Source organism: Rissa tridactyla, chromosome 3, assembly GCF_028500815.1.
Source record: "Rissa tridactyla isolate bRisTri1 chromosome 3, bRisTri1.patW.cur.20221130, whole genome shotgun sequence".
Lineage (NCBI taxonomy): Eukaryota > Metazoa > Chordata > Aves > Charadriiformes > Laridae > Rissa > Rissa tridactyla.
The window spans coordinates 30,050,623-30,066,581 of record NC_071468.1 but is presented as its reverse complement, the minus strand read 5'-3'; the positions used below and the strand labels follow the sequence as shown (position 1 = coordinate 30,066,581).

The 15,959-nt window shown below is 37.7% G+C and overlaps 1 protein-coding gene across 5 annotated transcripts in view; it reads left to right on the top strand.

The window, feature by feature from the left end:
• SRBD1 (S1 RNA binding domain 1) overlaps positions 1 to 15,959 on the top strand; it is a 132,918-nt gene that overhangs the window by 69,916 nt on the left and 47,043 nt on the right. For all 5 annotated transcript variants that reach the window (XM_054195658.1, XM_054195656.1, XM_054195659.1 and 2 more), the window contains exon 18: positions 9,191 to 9,273. In XM_054195658.1, coding sequence (XP_054051633.1) covers positions 9,191 to 9,273 — 83 coding nt within the window. The remainder of the gene's footprint in view (positions 1 to 9,190; positions 9,274 to 15,959) is intronic.

Here is a 15,959-nt window from a genome sequence, read left to right as displayed (position 1 = left end):
TGGGAAAGGGGGTTACGTCTTTTCAGACATGACGTTTGTGTAAACACTTGTTAGAGGAGATCTCACACTAAGCCTCTCTGATTTATTTCCATACCTTAATGCAATCATATGCATTTGGTTTTTAATTTGCTATTCTGTGATCAGATGCCGAAACAAGGACAACATACTTGGGCTTGTCTAATGCGGTAAATCCAAGAAATACTCATTTTTCTCTCAGACATGAAGGGCCTGGGGTCCTCTGTCAAGACCACATAGTTGTGTCACCAAATTAGGAAAGTAATAAAAGTAGATAAAATATTCCCTAAAGTTACTTTTTTTGCAAAGATTTGGAATACTAACAGGGCCAGCATGTGTGGCACGCTGCATGCACAGGTAAGATCCAGTATAGAAACTGCTGCTTTTAAAGGATGATTTCTGAGGATAAAGAAGAATCTGAGAGAGCAAAAGGTCACCCAGCACAGCTTGCCTTAGCATTGTCAAATCCCATCTGCTTGTCTCCTCTCCACAGGGCAGAATACATTGGATTATTGTACACTCAAAGTTCAGCACACCACTTGCACTTTTCCTTGCAAAAGAAAGGCTTATAGGCTTTGGGGGCTTGTTAGGACTTTGAGACTGTCATTCTGCAGGGTTTTATTCCCTGGGGTGCTGTTAAAGATAGAGACATACAGTTCAGAGCTGTCATACTGGCCAGCCAGTAGATGGTAGAGATTGGAAAAAACGTAATTTCTTTTGACTTTATCTTAAGGAAAGTAAAACAATTTGATGATTAGATGTGTGGGACATAGTGCCTTGATGTCTACTTGAGCTAATTTCTTTATCTTCTTAAAAGAGCACTACTCCCCCTTGGCTACTCAGGAGAGAAGGTCATTTTTCAAGAACTTTATTGGACAGAAGTCTTGCGGTTAAACCGTTCGCACTGCTTTCTAAGTGGAAGCTTCGTTCTACGGCTAATCGTAAAGGATTGGTGCAAGTTCCACAAGTTTTCAGAAGGAGTTAGAAGAAAGGAAAGTAAGCACCGAATTCTTATACAGTAAAATGTTTTCCCTTGGCTACAAAATCTTACCCATTTAGTTGGATTGTGTGCAATTACAGCAATACAAAATGAAATGGCATTCTGTCCTTCAGCTGATGTATTCTATAGGATTTAAGAATGAGTTTAATTATGTTGTTGGAAGGGAAAAGATGAGGTGGTTAGAAACAAAATGGGTGGTGACCAGCAGTAAGAGGTAAAGATGACTTGTTCCTTCTTTCCCCATAGGACTCGGTTCTCACCAATGAGCAGAAGCTCATCTGAAGGTGTAGACCGAGGTTTACAGCTTGAATGGAAGTTGTAGCAAATCTGCGGAAAATCTTAAAAAAGAGTCTATAATTGCAGGTAGTGTGGAAATGATTTGGCCTCCTACAGTTGTGCGTAACCATATGTGCATGCATAGGATTGAGAGAGAGAAAAATGGGCTTGAATTGCCCAAAACTAGTGGCATAATGCTGAAAGGGTTGTTACACAGGTGTTGGAGGTGCTTGTAGTCTTTTCTTTACTTATTGTTCTAGACAAGAATCTGATGATTTCCAATCTGTGCAAGCTTCATGGCATGTGTGGGAGATGGTATATAATCATAAACATCTTGCTCATCAGGACTGTATTTCCTATGCAGCTGTAGAGCCTATCAGTAGGCTAGAGTAGAGGAGTTTGACCTATAATCTGCAAGATCAGGACCCACTTAGATTGCCCTGGGCTTCTGCCTTGTTACAAAATTAAAACAGATTCTTTTGAGCTAGGTGAAAACTTTTCTGTATGTTTTTGCATCAGTGTTTCCACTTTAAGAGATTTGTATATGTCTGTAGCTTTTAACTCAGCATCATTCTCTGTGCACGTGTTGAATGCTTGCAACTGATGTGTCATCTTTGCGTACTTTGTGGAAAGATGTGGTGTTCGCCTTGCCTTCCTCTCATTTACCTATTTGCATGTCCCAGACAGGTGTGAGTACAGCAGGTGGACTTGGCCTTTTATGTACAGAGCGTCACTTGCTGCCTTCTGAACAAACTGAAAACACCCCACCAGTTCTGTCTAAAAGCAATCGCCAGAAGCAAAATATTAGTCCAGGCTTTGGACTAAATTTGGACTAAAATAAGCCCATTTCCCTTAGCATAAAAGAGTTAGAAAAATTATTTCCCTCCCTCTGGATGCAACTCCGTGCATGCGTGCGCCTGTGTGTTTTCCTTAGAAGGCTTTGTTACTGCTTTGAAATGTGGAGACAGCAACAACGAGCACAGGGATGCTCTTCAGTCTGAGGAGTTTTGGGTTGCTTTTAACATAGCAGTATACTCACCAAAGCTGCTTTTCTTATTGTAGGCGTAGGAAGGGACATTCTGGTCACTTACGAAAGGTTAATTTTTGTTGTTGATATAAATGAGTAACTCTTTTAAGTACAGCACTTCAAGTAACTTTTTTTTTACTTTTACTAGTAACAGTAATCAATGCCAGGGTGATGCTGTTCAAATTAGTATCAGTGGTCTGAATTTGAAAAGTGTACTGAGCAGATGGGGTGAGATTTCTCTGAATTTGTGACATCCTGTAGGACTCATTTCTGTGGCAGAAAAGTCACATGGGGCTTCAATTAAATGATTATATGCGTCCCATCTCACCTTGAATAAAAAAGGGCTATTATCTGTGATACAGAAATAACTAATACCCGAGAAAAGTGTTTTTGAGAGTGTGTTTCTAAGAAGAACTATTGACTTTAAAAGCGACATCGTAATATTCACTTGTTGAGGTTTTCTCTTTATATGTATTTCCTAATTCCCTTTTGTATTCAAGCCATCTCTTTTAAAGATTTTTGTAGTAAGTAAATAGAACATTGTCATTCATTATTTCATTAATCTTAGGCAAATAACAGATTATCAGTTTTATGGAGTTAAAAGTAAACTAAAATGTAACCTTTTTAAAACAAAAACCTGCTCACTTGCCACAGAAGAATTTTGGATGAAATGCAGCTGTTGAGCAGTTGCTTAAAATAAATTGCATACTTTAAACCCACCAAGAAGATATATGAGGATTCAAAACTGTGTCACAAATCCTGACCTACTGAGAAAGAATGCTTAATGAAAAGACTACTGTACGTTTCACTGTATCCTTTGCAAGGAGGGTGAAATTCAGGTCAACAGGATAGAAAGCTTCCAGGACTCAGGAAACCTGAACAATCGATCACTGAGTAAACATTATTGCAGGTACTTATGGAGAGTAATTGGTCTTGAACACAATAATAGGCTTTATAAAAGGATTTAAATAAGTCGTAATGTTTCCATATCTATCCTGGTATGATATATTGACAGCAATTACATATGCATTTTTGAATTTGTCTCTGATTACCTTAATATATTATTTTTTTATTTCATCGACATTGAAGTTTCAACCCGGACTTTTAAGGTGTAAAGGTTAGTTTAAAATGGGAGGGGGGATGACTTACTTGGATGTTATAGTAGCATGTCTCAGCAAGAACAAAACACTGAGGTTTTGTAATAAAAATACAGAATGTTCTCATTTATGACAAAATTGAGGTTGAACTAGTCATAGCCTAATGGCTTGTGGTTGCCATATATTTATTTGCAAAACACTTGTAAAACTACCCACTGCCTTCACATCTGGAAGCTTCACATTGTTTCAAAACAAAAACAAATGCTCCCACTCATATGAGGTAGCTAAACTGTCACAGTTATTGACTGGGATGTGTTTCTAACTTTATATAAAGACCCATGTGTTTAAAGGAAGGAATTGGGAATCTTGGACTCTGGGCCAAAAATGTTTTTCTACTTGGAGTGGCAAGCAATGTTTGAATGCCACTGTAACCGAAAGAAACTGATTTTTGTTTTTATTTATTTTCTTCTTCCACCCATAATCATGCCTGGCACTCTCACTGCATTTAGCAGAACTTTGTGTGTGCATTTTCACTCTTCCCCTACCTACAGCCATTACGCTTTTGCTTTCTGGTGTGGCTCTTATGTAGAGCAATGCAAAAAGAGAGCATTTTAATATTCAGTTGTCTGAACATGTAAGCTGGCCTCAAAGCAGACACAATACTTGAAACTATTTATAATAAATTCTGTTATGTAGTTGACAAGATTTCTAGCTGCTTTTACACCCTAAATACTGTGCACATCTGATTTGGGCCATAATGACTGCTTTAGATCTATTCCATTACTGAAGGGAGGCAGGTAGCCCAATTAAGAAGTTTGCACTAATTCTGGGGTTTTTTCGGGCTGGCGGTTGACATAGTCCCTGTATAGATACCATCTAGATAAATAGTTGGAAGCTTGCTATATTGTTTTTGCCCCTCATTGTTGAGAGTGGGTACTTTTTTCCATCTTTAGTCTTAAAAGATTTAGCCTGAAAATTATTATCAGAATTCCAGAGTGGAAACTCTCTTCTTTTTAATTCCAGTGAAAAATTATATCACTTGCTGTAGTCAGTACTAGTAAAAACAAAGTTACATGACGTGTATGTGTGAGGAAAATAGTCTTAATTTTGTCAGTTTGGAATTAAGAGAGATTTGATCTTTTTAAGACAGGAGTAGCCAGATGATTATGTTTGACAGTTCATGAGGGCACATCTCCTCATTAGCCATTAGGAAACAAAACATTTTAATATCATTCCTTATTTTCTGTGACGATCAGAGACTGAGGCCGACAGGAGTCGTGCGAGCAGCTCTTGCGGAGGCTTTTCGCTCACCGCTCTGTCATTGCACTTCATTGCTGACAGGCAAAAATACTTAACTATCTGGTGGCTTTGTCATGTCAAACAACCAAAGTATGGAGTGAATCGAAACCACCAAACAGTTAAATTACCTTTCTTACAACATGGCAGAGCACGTCCTAATGACAAGACAGGGTTTCAGTAAATACGCTTTCTGTAACCATGTTTATTTCTCATTGCATTTGGAGGTGAAGTTCGTCTACACTAAAGTCAGAGGACCACCTAGGCCATCCTCTCCCCCCAGGCTTTAAAATTTTACGTGGATTTACTGCATGGCAGCACAATATGTTACTGTCATTCCAAGTATTGCATTAATGTTTTCTTCTTAATTGACATCTTGAAGTTTTGCATCTATTGGGTGTGCAATTCTTGTGGTGATTTTTCTAATAGAGGGCCATGCCATCCTGATCTTAATACTCTGATTAATATTAAATAGGTTGGTTTTCACATTTTACTTAGACTAGCATATTTTAAGAATTACACCTCAAACATTTCATGTTTGGCCCTGCTGATTACTTTTGCGAAATCTGATTTTCTGTTTTTGCCCTGCATGCCATCATATAATTTCTTTTGTATTTGCTTAAGTAGAAGTGAAGCATACCTTAATAACTGTAGAAGTGAGACTGCAGTATCCGTTTCATTGTCAGCCTTCTAAAAAGGCATGGTTTCTTAGCCATTCCTGAAATGTACTTCAAGCATATAAATGAATAGTTTTAGGCAATACCTGTACTAGTGTAAAATAGTTTAATATAAAAAAGCAACTTTTGAAATGTATTGATCTAATTTTTAAGGGGCAAATGTAAGACCATCGGGTTTTACTGTTTCTGTCTGGTCCATGATAGCAGACCTTACACTTCTGCAGAGCCCTCGTGATTTCAGTAAGATTCTGCTTTATCGTAGGAGTCCAGCCACATGGATCAAATCACCAGAGCGAAGCCTCATTGCCCCCTGAAAAGGTCTATCTATTGCAGCATGCTAGTACTGTAACAAAGAAAAAGTGGTTTTGCCTGTACAAGAGACAGTAGGTGCTCATCTTGACTGAATTTGTGCCTAGAGAGAATGTGGGCAACTCTTACCTTTTCCCTATTGTGTTCTCTTTTATTTTGAATTTGAAAAGTTCTGGAGTAAAACTGTGGCTTTAGTGGAATTCTGCAGGTCAGCTGTCCTGCTGGTATTGGCCATAGGAGCTGCATCCCTTAAGTCGTATAACTGTTATTTCATCTTTGCACTTCAATATTGTAACTATTAGGCCTGATCCAGGAAAGCACTTAAATGTCTATGTAACTTTATGCACGTGAATAATTTTGCTGGTTCTGGTGGGAATACTGACATGCATCTGTGCTGAAGTGCTTTGCTGGATCAGGTCCTGCGCCTCTGCTGGAAGCCTCCTGGGGATATGACAGCATTGTCAACCTACCTATTATGACCAGAAGAGTCTAAATTTTACTTAATTGGAGGATCCCGTGAGAAGGTTATGCTTGGAAAATTCCTGCATCAACCTATCCATGTAGTTGTCTATTTTTAAAAGATGTAATGAAAGGAGATGTGGACAGTGAGAGATATTTGCTCTCAGCTTATCTAAAATGTAACTTGAAACATTTGACAAAACATGTGTTTTGCAATTAGGTGGAACTAAAAGAAAATTCTCTAAAACATTGTACAGCTATTAAACAAATTGAGTTTAAGAAAGCTTGCTGAAAGACAAGTATAATACCTATACATAGACATAAAAGACATAAACGCATTCAGAAGAATGCATATAGTTTGAAATGTTTCCTTGTTTGGATCAATACTTTCATTGGTGTTTTCTTCCACTTTTGTTAGGTGACTGGTGATACATACCACGAGTGCTTCAAAGTAATTAATATGAATGATTGTTATACGCAAGCATTTCTGTAGTAAGCTATACTTGTGTATATTGTGTAAGCAATAACCGGTGTACTTACACTGCTTAACCTTCTTTTTTTTTCTTTTTTCTTTTTTTTTTTTTTTGTTTTGATAAGGAGGTGTATGTGATGGCCTTTGAATTCAGAATTTCTCAATCAGAGAGGCAGGCATATCAGGTGTCAGCAGCACAGTGCTGTCTGAGTCTAGCTAGCAAACTGCCATTGTCAGCGTGTGTTAAAATGGGTAATAAAGGATATGAAAAGTCTTGCATGACCGAGCAGTGAACTTCACGTTAACTGTGCATTTAGCAGTGCAGAACTTCAAAAGTGAAATCTCTAATGCTGTATTTAATCGATAAACTTCGCATGTGTGGTTTGAGAAGCCTGCGTTGTTAATAAATGTTATCTCTATGTATTGGTTTGGCTTCAAGTATCAATGTTCAGTCAAGTCCTTTTCTGTAATGGTATGAAGTCTTTAATGCCCTGCAGTAGTGGTTGTTGTTTAAATTGGGGCTGCAAAGATGATTAATGGACTGGAGCACCTTTCATACATGGAGAAACCAAGAGAACTGGGACTGTTCAGTGCGGAGAAGAGGAGGCTTGGGAGGGGTCTTATGGATGTGTATAAATGCCTGATGAGAGGGAATGAAGAAGAGAGCACCAGACTCTTCTCAATAGTGCCTACTATCAGGATAAGAGGAAATAGGCACATATTGAAACCCCAGAAGCTCCATCTGAACACAGGAAAACACTTAATTACAGTCAGGGTGGTCAAACTCTGGAGTGGATTGCCCAGACAGGTTGTGGAGTCTCCATCCATGGGCATATTCAAAACCCAACCGGATGTGATCCTGGGCAACCTGCTGTAGCTCACCCAGCTTCAGCAGGAGAGTTGGACAAGATGATGTCTGTCCTCAAATGGTCTGTCCAGCCTAAACAATTCTGTGATTCTGTAAAGGTGTTTATATTTTATTTTTATATATATATATATTTTTATATATATATGTATCATATGTATATGATGATAATAATAATGCTCTTGATTTTATTCATGGGTGTGTGTATAAAATCAGCTGTTGCCCATTGTAGATAGTTCCAGTTTTCCTATTTAAACATCATGTACGTATGTATTGTTGAGCAAACCACCATGCATATACACGTTTACTCCTGACTCTTGTCTATTCCTCCTCTGACCCTCTCTTGTTTTTCTTAAAAATTAATTTAAATTTAAATTAAATTTTAGGAAGTGTATCTTGGAATGACTAATGCTGGCTGTGGGGGTGCTTCTAGAGATAGGTTATAAAAGATCACTTCTTTCTTGTCCCACCCCATTTCTCTCATTCTTGCACAAATGCACGTGGTAGGAAAAGCAGCCTTAGCAACAAGGTTTGACCTTGGGTTTTTGTTGCTTTGACGTTTGTTTTGGTGATTTTGGGGGTTTTTTTGGTTGCTTTGGGGTTTTTTTGTTGTTTTGGGTTTTGTTTTTTTTTTTGGAAAGACCTTTGATGCTTTTCTAGAAAGACCTTTGCAGTACTTCCCAAATACTCCTGTTCTTCAGCAGTGTTTAATTCACTACGTAGAATGCATGTTCTAAGAGCTGCTAAACTAGCCAGCCTGTCCTTCCTTTACTCAGGAGAAAAAAAGTTTATAAATGTAATACTGGTAGAGTGGAACTCTTCTAGTTCAGTGTATATGGGAGGGAGCACAGTTGCAAATACTGAATGAAACTCACTGTCTGCACAATTAGACCAAGTTTGAGAATTTACAAATTCGACATTTTTCAAATAAGTATTCATTCTGAGATTTGAGTAAGTAAAGGATTTATTAATAAATATAGGCTTCAAAAATGCAATCTTGGTTCAACATCTGGATTTAGAAGATCAAAGGTTCTTCCATCGTACTCTTAATAGCACCAGTAATGTTGGAAATTGCTTTGTTTTTTTTGAAATGTGGTTATAACGATGACAGATCACAAATGGATGTGTTTTGGTATGCAGTTTAGACTAGTAAAGTCAAAGAACCATTTTCAAAGTGAACATTGAATTTTATGGTTTAATTATATAAATATATAATACATAAGTATATAAGATATACCTTAGGACACTCTATATTAGATAAATAGGCCTGTGAACAGTTTACACCATTCTTTTTTAAATGTTAATATGTTTCTTCATATTTGTGATTTAAGCTTAAAGGATATTTCAGAGTTCAATTTTAAATGTTACATGTGCATTTTAGTATGAATACAGGGGAAAAATCTAGTGTACACAGTTCTATTTGTTAACTCTGTGGCCTGAAAATGCTTTTTTAATGTCATGATTTGAAATCTCCTTAGGTCTTTACTTGAATTACTCAATTAAAAAGTTTGATTAATGTACATTTCGTGTCCTGTGTCTAACAGTGAAAAAGGATTCTGCTATATTATTGATTATTTTCAGGTTTAAAAAAAGAGATTAAATATGTAAAAGATTTTAAAAAAAATAATAGCAAAAACAATTACACGATTCTGATTTTGAGATAAAATCCACAGTTGTTCTCTAATTCTATTTTTCAGTTTCCATAGCTAGACGCGTCCAAGACCCATTAGCTGAGCTAGTGAAAATAGAGCCCAAACACATAGGAGTTGGAATGTATCAGGTAAGATAATACGTATCATTTAATCTAAGTAATCTATCATGATATAGAGCAACACCAAAATGCTGCTTTATAATTGTCAACTAGTTATGTCTCCTTTAAAAGACATTTGTCGAGTTGATAGAATGGTAGTAAATACTTAGAAGTCATAGACTGCCTCTTTTTTTTTTTTTAATCTCTACTTTTAACGATTGTGATTGAGACTCTGAAATGGCTGTAGCTACATTTATAGTCTATTAAAAACATAAAATCAGGTAACGTGATCTGTAAAGCTTTCTCTTCTTTTGTATTGTTACAGCAATAGGATTTTAGCTCTTTGTGTAAAATACAATGAGATATTGATCCTCCATTTAGAAGCCATTAATTTGTACTATTACATGCATTCCTTCTTAGAAGTTTGTAATAAAAGCATTTGTTTTAAAGTTTTCTCATTTACTAAAGCTGAATTGGAAAATGTTTGACAATTCTTATTTTTATACATTTTTGTAGGTTATTTCTGAGAAGTAACTTTTACCTTCTAAGTGTCTTTACAAAGTGAATGGTAGTGAGAAGTGGTACATAAGTTATTGTCATTTTATAGCATATTGGCATCCATTCAGGAAAGCATTTATGCATGTGCTTAAGTCCCACCAAATAGAGAAGTAAAAAAAAAAAATAAAATAAAAAAATAGAAAATTCAGCATGTGCTTTTCTTTATATTTTTTGAAACTATAGAATGTGAGACGATTTTGAAAGGCTGGAACAGAAGTCAGAACAGAAAGCACAAAACTGTCTGGATCTGTGCTTTCAGGTTAGCACATGAGAGTTAAACAGATAGAATGCAATTAGCAGTCTATGATCCTTTACTGCCACCGCTGAAGGTGGTGTGACAAAGAACAAGGCTATGAAAAATTTCGAAGTGTATCCTGTTTTGCTTTAGAGAACTGGGGTCAACACTTTGGTTGGTTAAGGTCTCAGTACGGCTTTTGCAAGCCCTACTTGTATTGCCACAGACTGTAAAATGTACTTGTGTTGCTTGCTAACTGCAAAACTTATCAGTAAAACTAACTTTTATAATTAATCTTTCAGTATGAACTATATCATAGTTTTTGAGGAAAATTAGATTGAAGGGCTGAAATACTGTCCATTTCTTTAATGTATATATCCAGATATCAGTAAAAATGTGCTTTAATGATGACAGCTATAAATCAGGGGGTGGTCATCTGACAAAAAGAGGATCTTCGATCTGAAGCATATTTGGCTTCCTTACTTATGGAGACCCACTGCTTGTATTTATAACACTAGCAGCAATAAAAAGAATAATGAAAAGTGGTACAGATTTTTGTTGGTCCTTGGTATAATGGAAAGAAGTATTTAACAAAAAAAAATAATCTATGTCAGCACTTAAAGAAAAGTTGGTTGCTTTTTTAAAACAAAATTTAAAAAAATTAATTCCAAAATGGAATATTTTACTATTTGAAGTATACTGCGAATCTGTAAGCATTTGGAACTTGCATCGCTGGTGGCCAGAAGGTTTTCATTTAGAAGCACACTATCTGCTGTGGCCCATGTGCACATTGTACAAGCACCCATCTAAAGCAAAAAGGCATGGAGTTGGTGGTGGTTGTATGGTTTCTGGAGCATGATATTATCAAATGAATGTTGCAATGACCATATTGCAGCAGTTCACTACTGCCTCAGTGCCTGAAGCTGGTGTCAGTTACTTTGCACTGAAGCAGAGCAGGGCAAGTACCACGTTCTTGGCACTTTCAGGGAAGCTTCTTGATCCACTAGACCCACTTTTACAAGTAAACACCCAACTGCATTATTTATTCCCGTCCAAACTGGTTAGATTAAAAGTTTCAGAGAAATAATTCCTAAAAGCCTGGTAAAGGTAGACCTCACAAATTGTTCTTTACCAGCTATCTGCACTTTTAAGTCTCATCATCATTTAGATAAGTCCTCTGGGATAGATAGGCCTCCTGTCGGAATTCTTAATGATCACCACAGAAGCTATAAGGTGCGCATTCAAAGATATAGAAATTTCTGAGGTACTAGAGCTTTACGTGACAGTATAGAAAGCAAATTTGCACTCTTGAAAGCAAAGTCAGAAGCTTTGCCACGCTTTGGGCATGAGAGCTCTCTCGTGGCAGGGGAGGGGAAGGGAGGAGAGGAACTAAGCTCTAATGAGTGCTTGTCCTTCAGAGAGAGGTGTCACTTGCTGGCATCTCAGAGGGCAGGCACGGGAAAAGCTGGTGTGTCATACAAGGAATCCCAGAGTAATAGCTGATATAATACCTCAGAAAAAGCATGTATCTGGTACAGAATTTTATATTATCCAAGTCAATTTGAAAAGTTTTGCTATACTTTAATTTATAACCTAATTGCTAGCTGTAGCTTTTTATTAATTTCTGGGATGAAATATGCAACATGCAGTCGAGATCAAAAACGTAACAAGTTTTTCGCAGAGGAAGCTACTTTCTTAGCCCACTGTAACAGTAAACCTAGCATTTAGGTATGACCTCTCCTTTCTTAAACACCTTGAAATTGATATTTAGGAATCTGAAAAATCCAGGTTATGGCATTCTTATCCTGAAGGACAGACAGCGATTAGTCCTGTGCTTGGCTTCTGTCTCCTTAGGCAGAGGCATGCTGAGGCTGTGTGCTGCTGCCCATGGCTGTGGAAGCCGTATAGCACAAGGTATGTGGTGGTTTCTTGAGGGATGGTTGTGCGCTCACTGTGTATTAGTGATCAAAGGTACCTGAAGGAGTGGTTCTGCCTCTTCTGTTCCTCCTGCCCAAGTGCCCCGATCCTTTTTCAGTGCTAGTAATGGCTGCGTGGTGTCCTGGGTTGGCATAAGAGAGGGGCAGCAATGCATATAGTTTGGAGAAGGAGTCCAGCTGGGGCTACTGCTTTCACAGCAACCTGAATTTTGATCGACTTGGGACATGGCCTCTCCATCAGTTTAAGACAGCCAGAGGTCCCAAGCTACTCTACTTGAAAGGCAATGGCAGAGACGTTAATTTCTCTGTCGTTTCTGGGTGTTTTTTCTCAGAGTTTGAAGTGAGAGACTGGTGAAGCAGAACCTGCCTGACGCAGGCTGTAGGTTTTGTAATGGTCCTGTGGCACAGGAACACTGTATGTTCAGCTGAGTGACCCCTGCCTTGGGCAGAAGCTGCTGTTGCTATCAGCAGTGACAATATTGCTTTAGGAAAGTGAGGCGGTCGCCTGTTAAGTCCGCTGCTCGCCATATGAGCTTTCTCAAAGACAGTGGAGTGTGTGTCCCCCTTCCAAGAGCATTGTGCGAAGGGGCTGGGTCTGCTGTAGTCACTGCTCCCATGGGATTTTGGATCCCTCCCACCTGGTCGTTTGGTACTTCATGTGCATGTTTATGAGAATACTGGGGCTTTCTGTTTTTTTTCTAGTGCAAGTTTTCCACGCAAATCTACTCATTTGGGTATGGATACTTTGGATATGGAACTAAAAGTTTTCAGGTAGCAGATCTCTGGAGGTTGAGTCCCATCAGTTGGGATTGTGTGTTTACTTATTTTAGATGACAAAAAAATTTGGAACTTGTACTTGACTACCTGTTTTTATTCTCATTTCAAGTTATGATTCTGAGTTTATGGGCTACAAAGAAAATCAAGTTTGTCAGAGAAAAATAATCAGGCCCCAAATCTAACAGATATTTCCTTAAACAAAGAGAAGCACAACCTGATTTATTAGGGCCTCTCTCAGACCAAAATTCCAGTTGCCTAAAGGTCCTTGTCGTCTTTCATCTTTATCTCATTAGGAAAATTGTTCTTTCCTTCCAGACAGGAACATAGCCAAAATTAATTTATCACCTTCAGGCCATATTACTATGATTTCTTCTGTAGTTGAACATGAAGATGATGCCCAGACTCTGCCTGATACAGAATATGTTTGCCCTTGCCACCTCCCCATGCCAGTTCAAAGCTAAATTCCTATCGGGGAAGAAGCAGTTAGCGACTCAAGACTTTATTATGTTGCAAACTGAATTCTGGCTGATGAATTACCACTACAGTTGTAATGATCTTGGAAGATGTAGATAAGAGCTGAGAACAAAGTTGCTTCACAAAGACTGTGGTTAGGGAATTGAATTCCAGAACAAAGAAACTGAATAAAAAGTAAGAGAGATGCCTAAGGAAGAGAAAAAAATTCCTTCCTCTCAAATAGAAACCAAACTTTTCATAAGGGAATAAAACAGCACTACCATAAATTTTCTGCCCACCAGTCCCCATCAAAGACAAATAGCCTCAAGTAAAGGGGGAATTAGATTAATAATAGACTTTTAAAAAGTCAAAACCTGAATCACTATTACAAGGCAGAGAAAGGAGAAGTAATGTGAATGGACTATGTTAAGTTTGGTTGGTCTTTTCCTGTTCGTTTAATGTGCAAAATTCCTGGATGCTAACAAAATACTAACCTCTAGGGAAAGAGCTAGGTGGAGCTCAAACTCACCTGTAGCTTAAGAACAAAATATGTGGTGTGTGTTGAAGGATGAGAATTTTTGACGAGTCATGTATAATATTAAAAAATGCGCACCGTGTCTGATCTTGAAAAAACAACATCCTATTTGGTCTTTATGATTTTTGTAACGCAAAAATCTTTATGATACGTTTTTGTATGTGGTAACATCTTCACTGTTTAACACACTTGGAAAATTAACATCCCAAAAGTATGTAAGAGGTAATATATGTAGTTCTGTAACCTCTGAAGTGGGAGGATACTTGATTCCAGATGTAGCTGGAACATTTTGTGTCATATAAATAAAATTAGTTAACAGTACTTGTAAGTAGCAATTCTTTCAGGGAAGAAAAATGATTAATTATTGGTTTATATTCTATTTAATGCTGGAAAGTCCTGATCAAAGGAGAGTTTCTTAAAGCCTAATCAGAATGCCTAATAATAATTAAAATTGGAAATGCCTTTTCTGTCCCTCTTGTCCTTTTTCCTCCCTGTGCTCCTCTCATTATTGAAGTGCTTTCACTTTTGCATTTGATTATTACCTGTAGGACATCTTATTATTTCAGTTGCAGTTTGATAGGCCTTTTGGGCTTGGGTTTTTCCCCCCAAAAGATGGGTATATTTTATTAAATGACGATGCAACTTTAGAGAACGCTTTTAATCAGATACGCTTCCTCTTTAATAGGAGTGGTTCTGTCATAATTATGCTATTGTGGATACAAACCAGTCTACAGCCAGCTAGTTAACAGCAAGACATCTCACTGAAGTTGTATCCCAGTTCCTGTTGGAAAGGAGGGAGGCTTTTTTTCTCTCTTGTCAGTGGTGGAAGGATGCTACAGGTCTCTCCTGCACGTTGCTGAAACTGCATGTAGCCCTTTTAGTTTGTTGAATTCTTTAATCTTCCTCCCTCAAAAGATGTGCGTGGCATCACCGCTGTCATGTCTTTCTAGACCTCCAGTAGGTGCCTGTAGTGACAGGATGGGTAGTGGGAAAGTGTGATGTTAACCTAATTTTTGACAGTAGTGTAATTTCAAATCTTGGTACTTTTCTGCACCCCCATCATGAAAATTACTTGCCTGAGGCAAACCGACTGTGTATTAATGCTTAACAGCTACTAATTGTGGAGATGTTTTGGAGGTGAACTATTGTAAAATTTTAGAAAAATGGGGATTAAAAGGACCTCAAGGATATCTCTAAGTGCAAGAATAAGATCAGATACAGTTGGCTCAGCCCAGTACAACTGTGGGCTGAACAAGCCTGTGCGTTATTTCCGCTTATTGTCTTTCCCCCAAGAAGGGTGGCTTGTCCCTTGCACTGCAGGTGTTTGTCAGTCTGTTCTTACAAAACCATAGCAAAGATAACTTGGTAGCTTTATTTGGTAAGCCATTCTGAGACTTAGCAAACTTCAGGTGTATTTCCTTACTATCTAAACCAATATTTTGGGTGAACTAAATGTTGCATTGGAAACTTGAAAATTAGTGTTTAGATAGGAAGCTGCTGACAACAAGAAAGCTGTGATTGCAAAGAAGAGTTGTCATAACCTGAACATTGGCCGTGGGAAAGAATCAGTGTGTGGTTTGGGAAAATCTTTGTCTTTGTTTTTAGTGGTATCTGATTTTGGTTATATATTCTTCACGTAGTATGCTTTTATTTAATAACATGGAGCAAAGTACTGGAGCTGGCTGATTTTTTTCAGTCAGAAACTTATATTTTTTTCACCGAGTACTTAAGAACTGTATTTCACTTCTTGATTTATTTTTTGGTTAATTGGCCCATAGGGTATATGAGTAGTTAGGTGTGTTAGTTGGATAGCATAGGAGAATCACTCATGTATGATGTGAGAATATGATGACATACAGTGTGCAAGAGTGTCTCATTTAAATCTCTGAGGTGTAATTGTCAGAACAACTTCAAACTTGAGCTTGCTTTATTAAGCTTATTAAAACAAACTTCTGTGGGTTTGCAACTTACGTTGTTCTGATTAAGAAAATGGGATGTCTTATTAGGTGCGCAGTGCTTTATATTGCGTGATTCCTGTAGCTCCTGTGGAAACTCGGTTCAGCAGGAATGTTGTTTGCTGGTCAGAACTGTAGGTTGCAGGTTTCAACACCCAGTTGAACAGCCTATCTACAAAGTGCTGCAGCATTCCTTCTGGATTACTACACTGAATTTACACATACAATCAGGCATAGAATGAATCTCCTATGATATAATTGCAGTT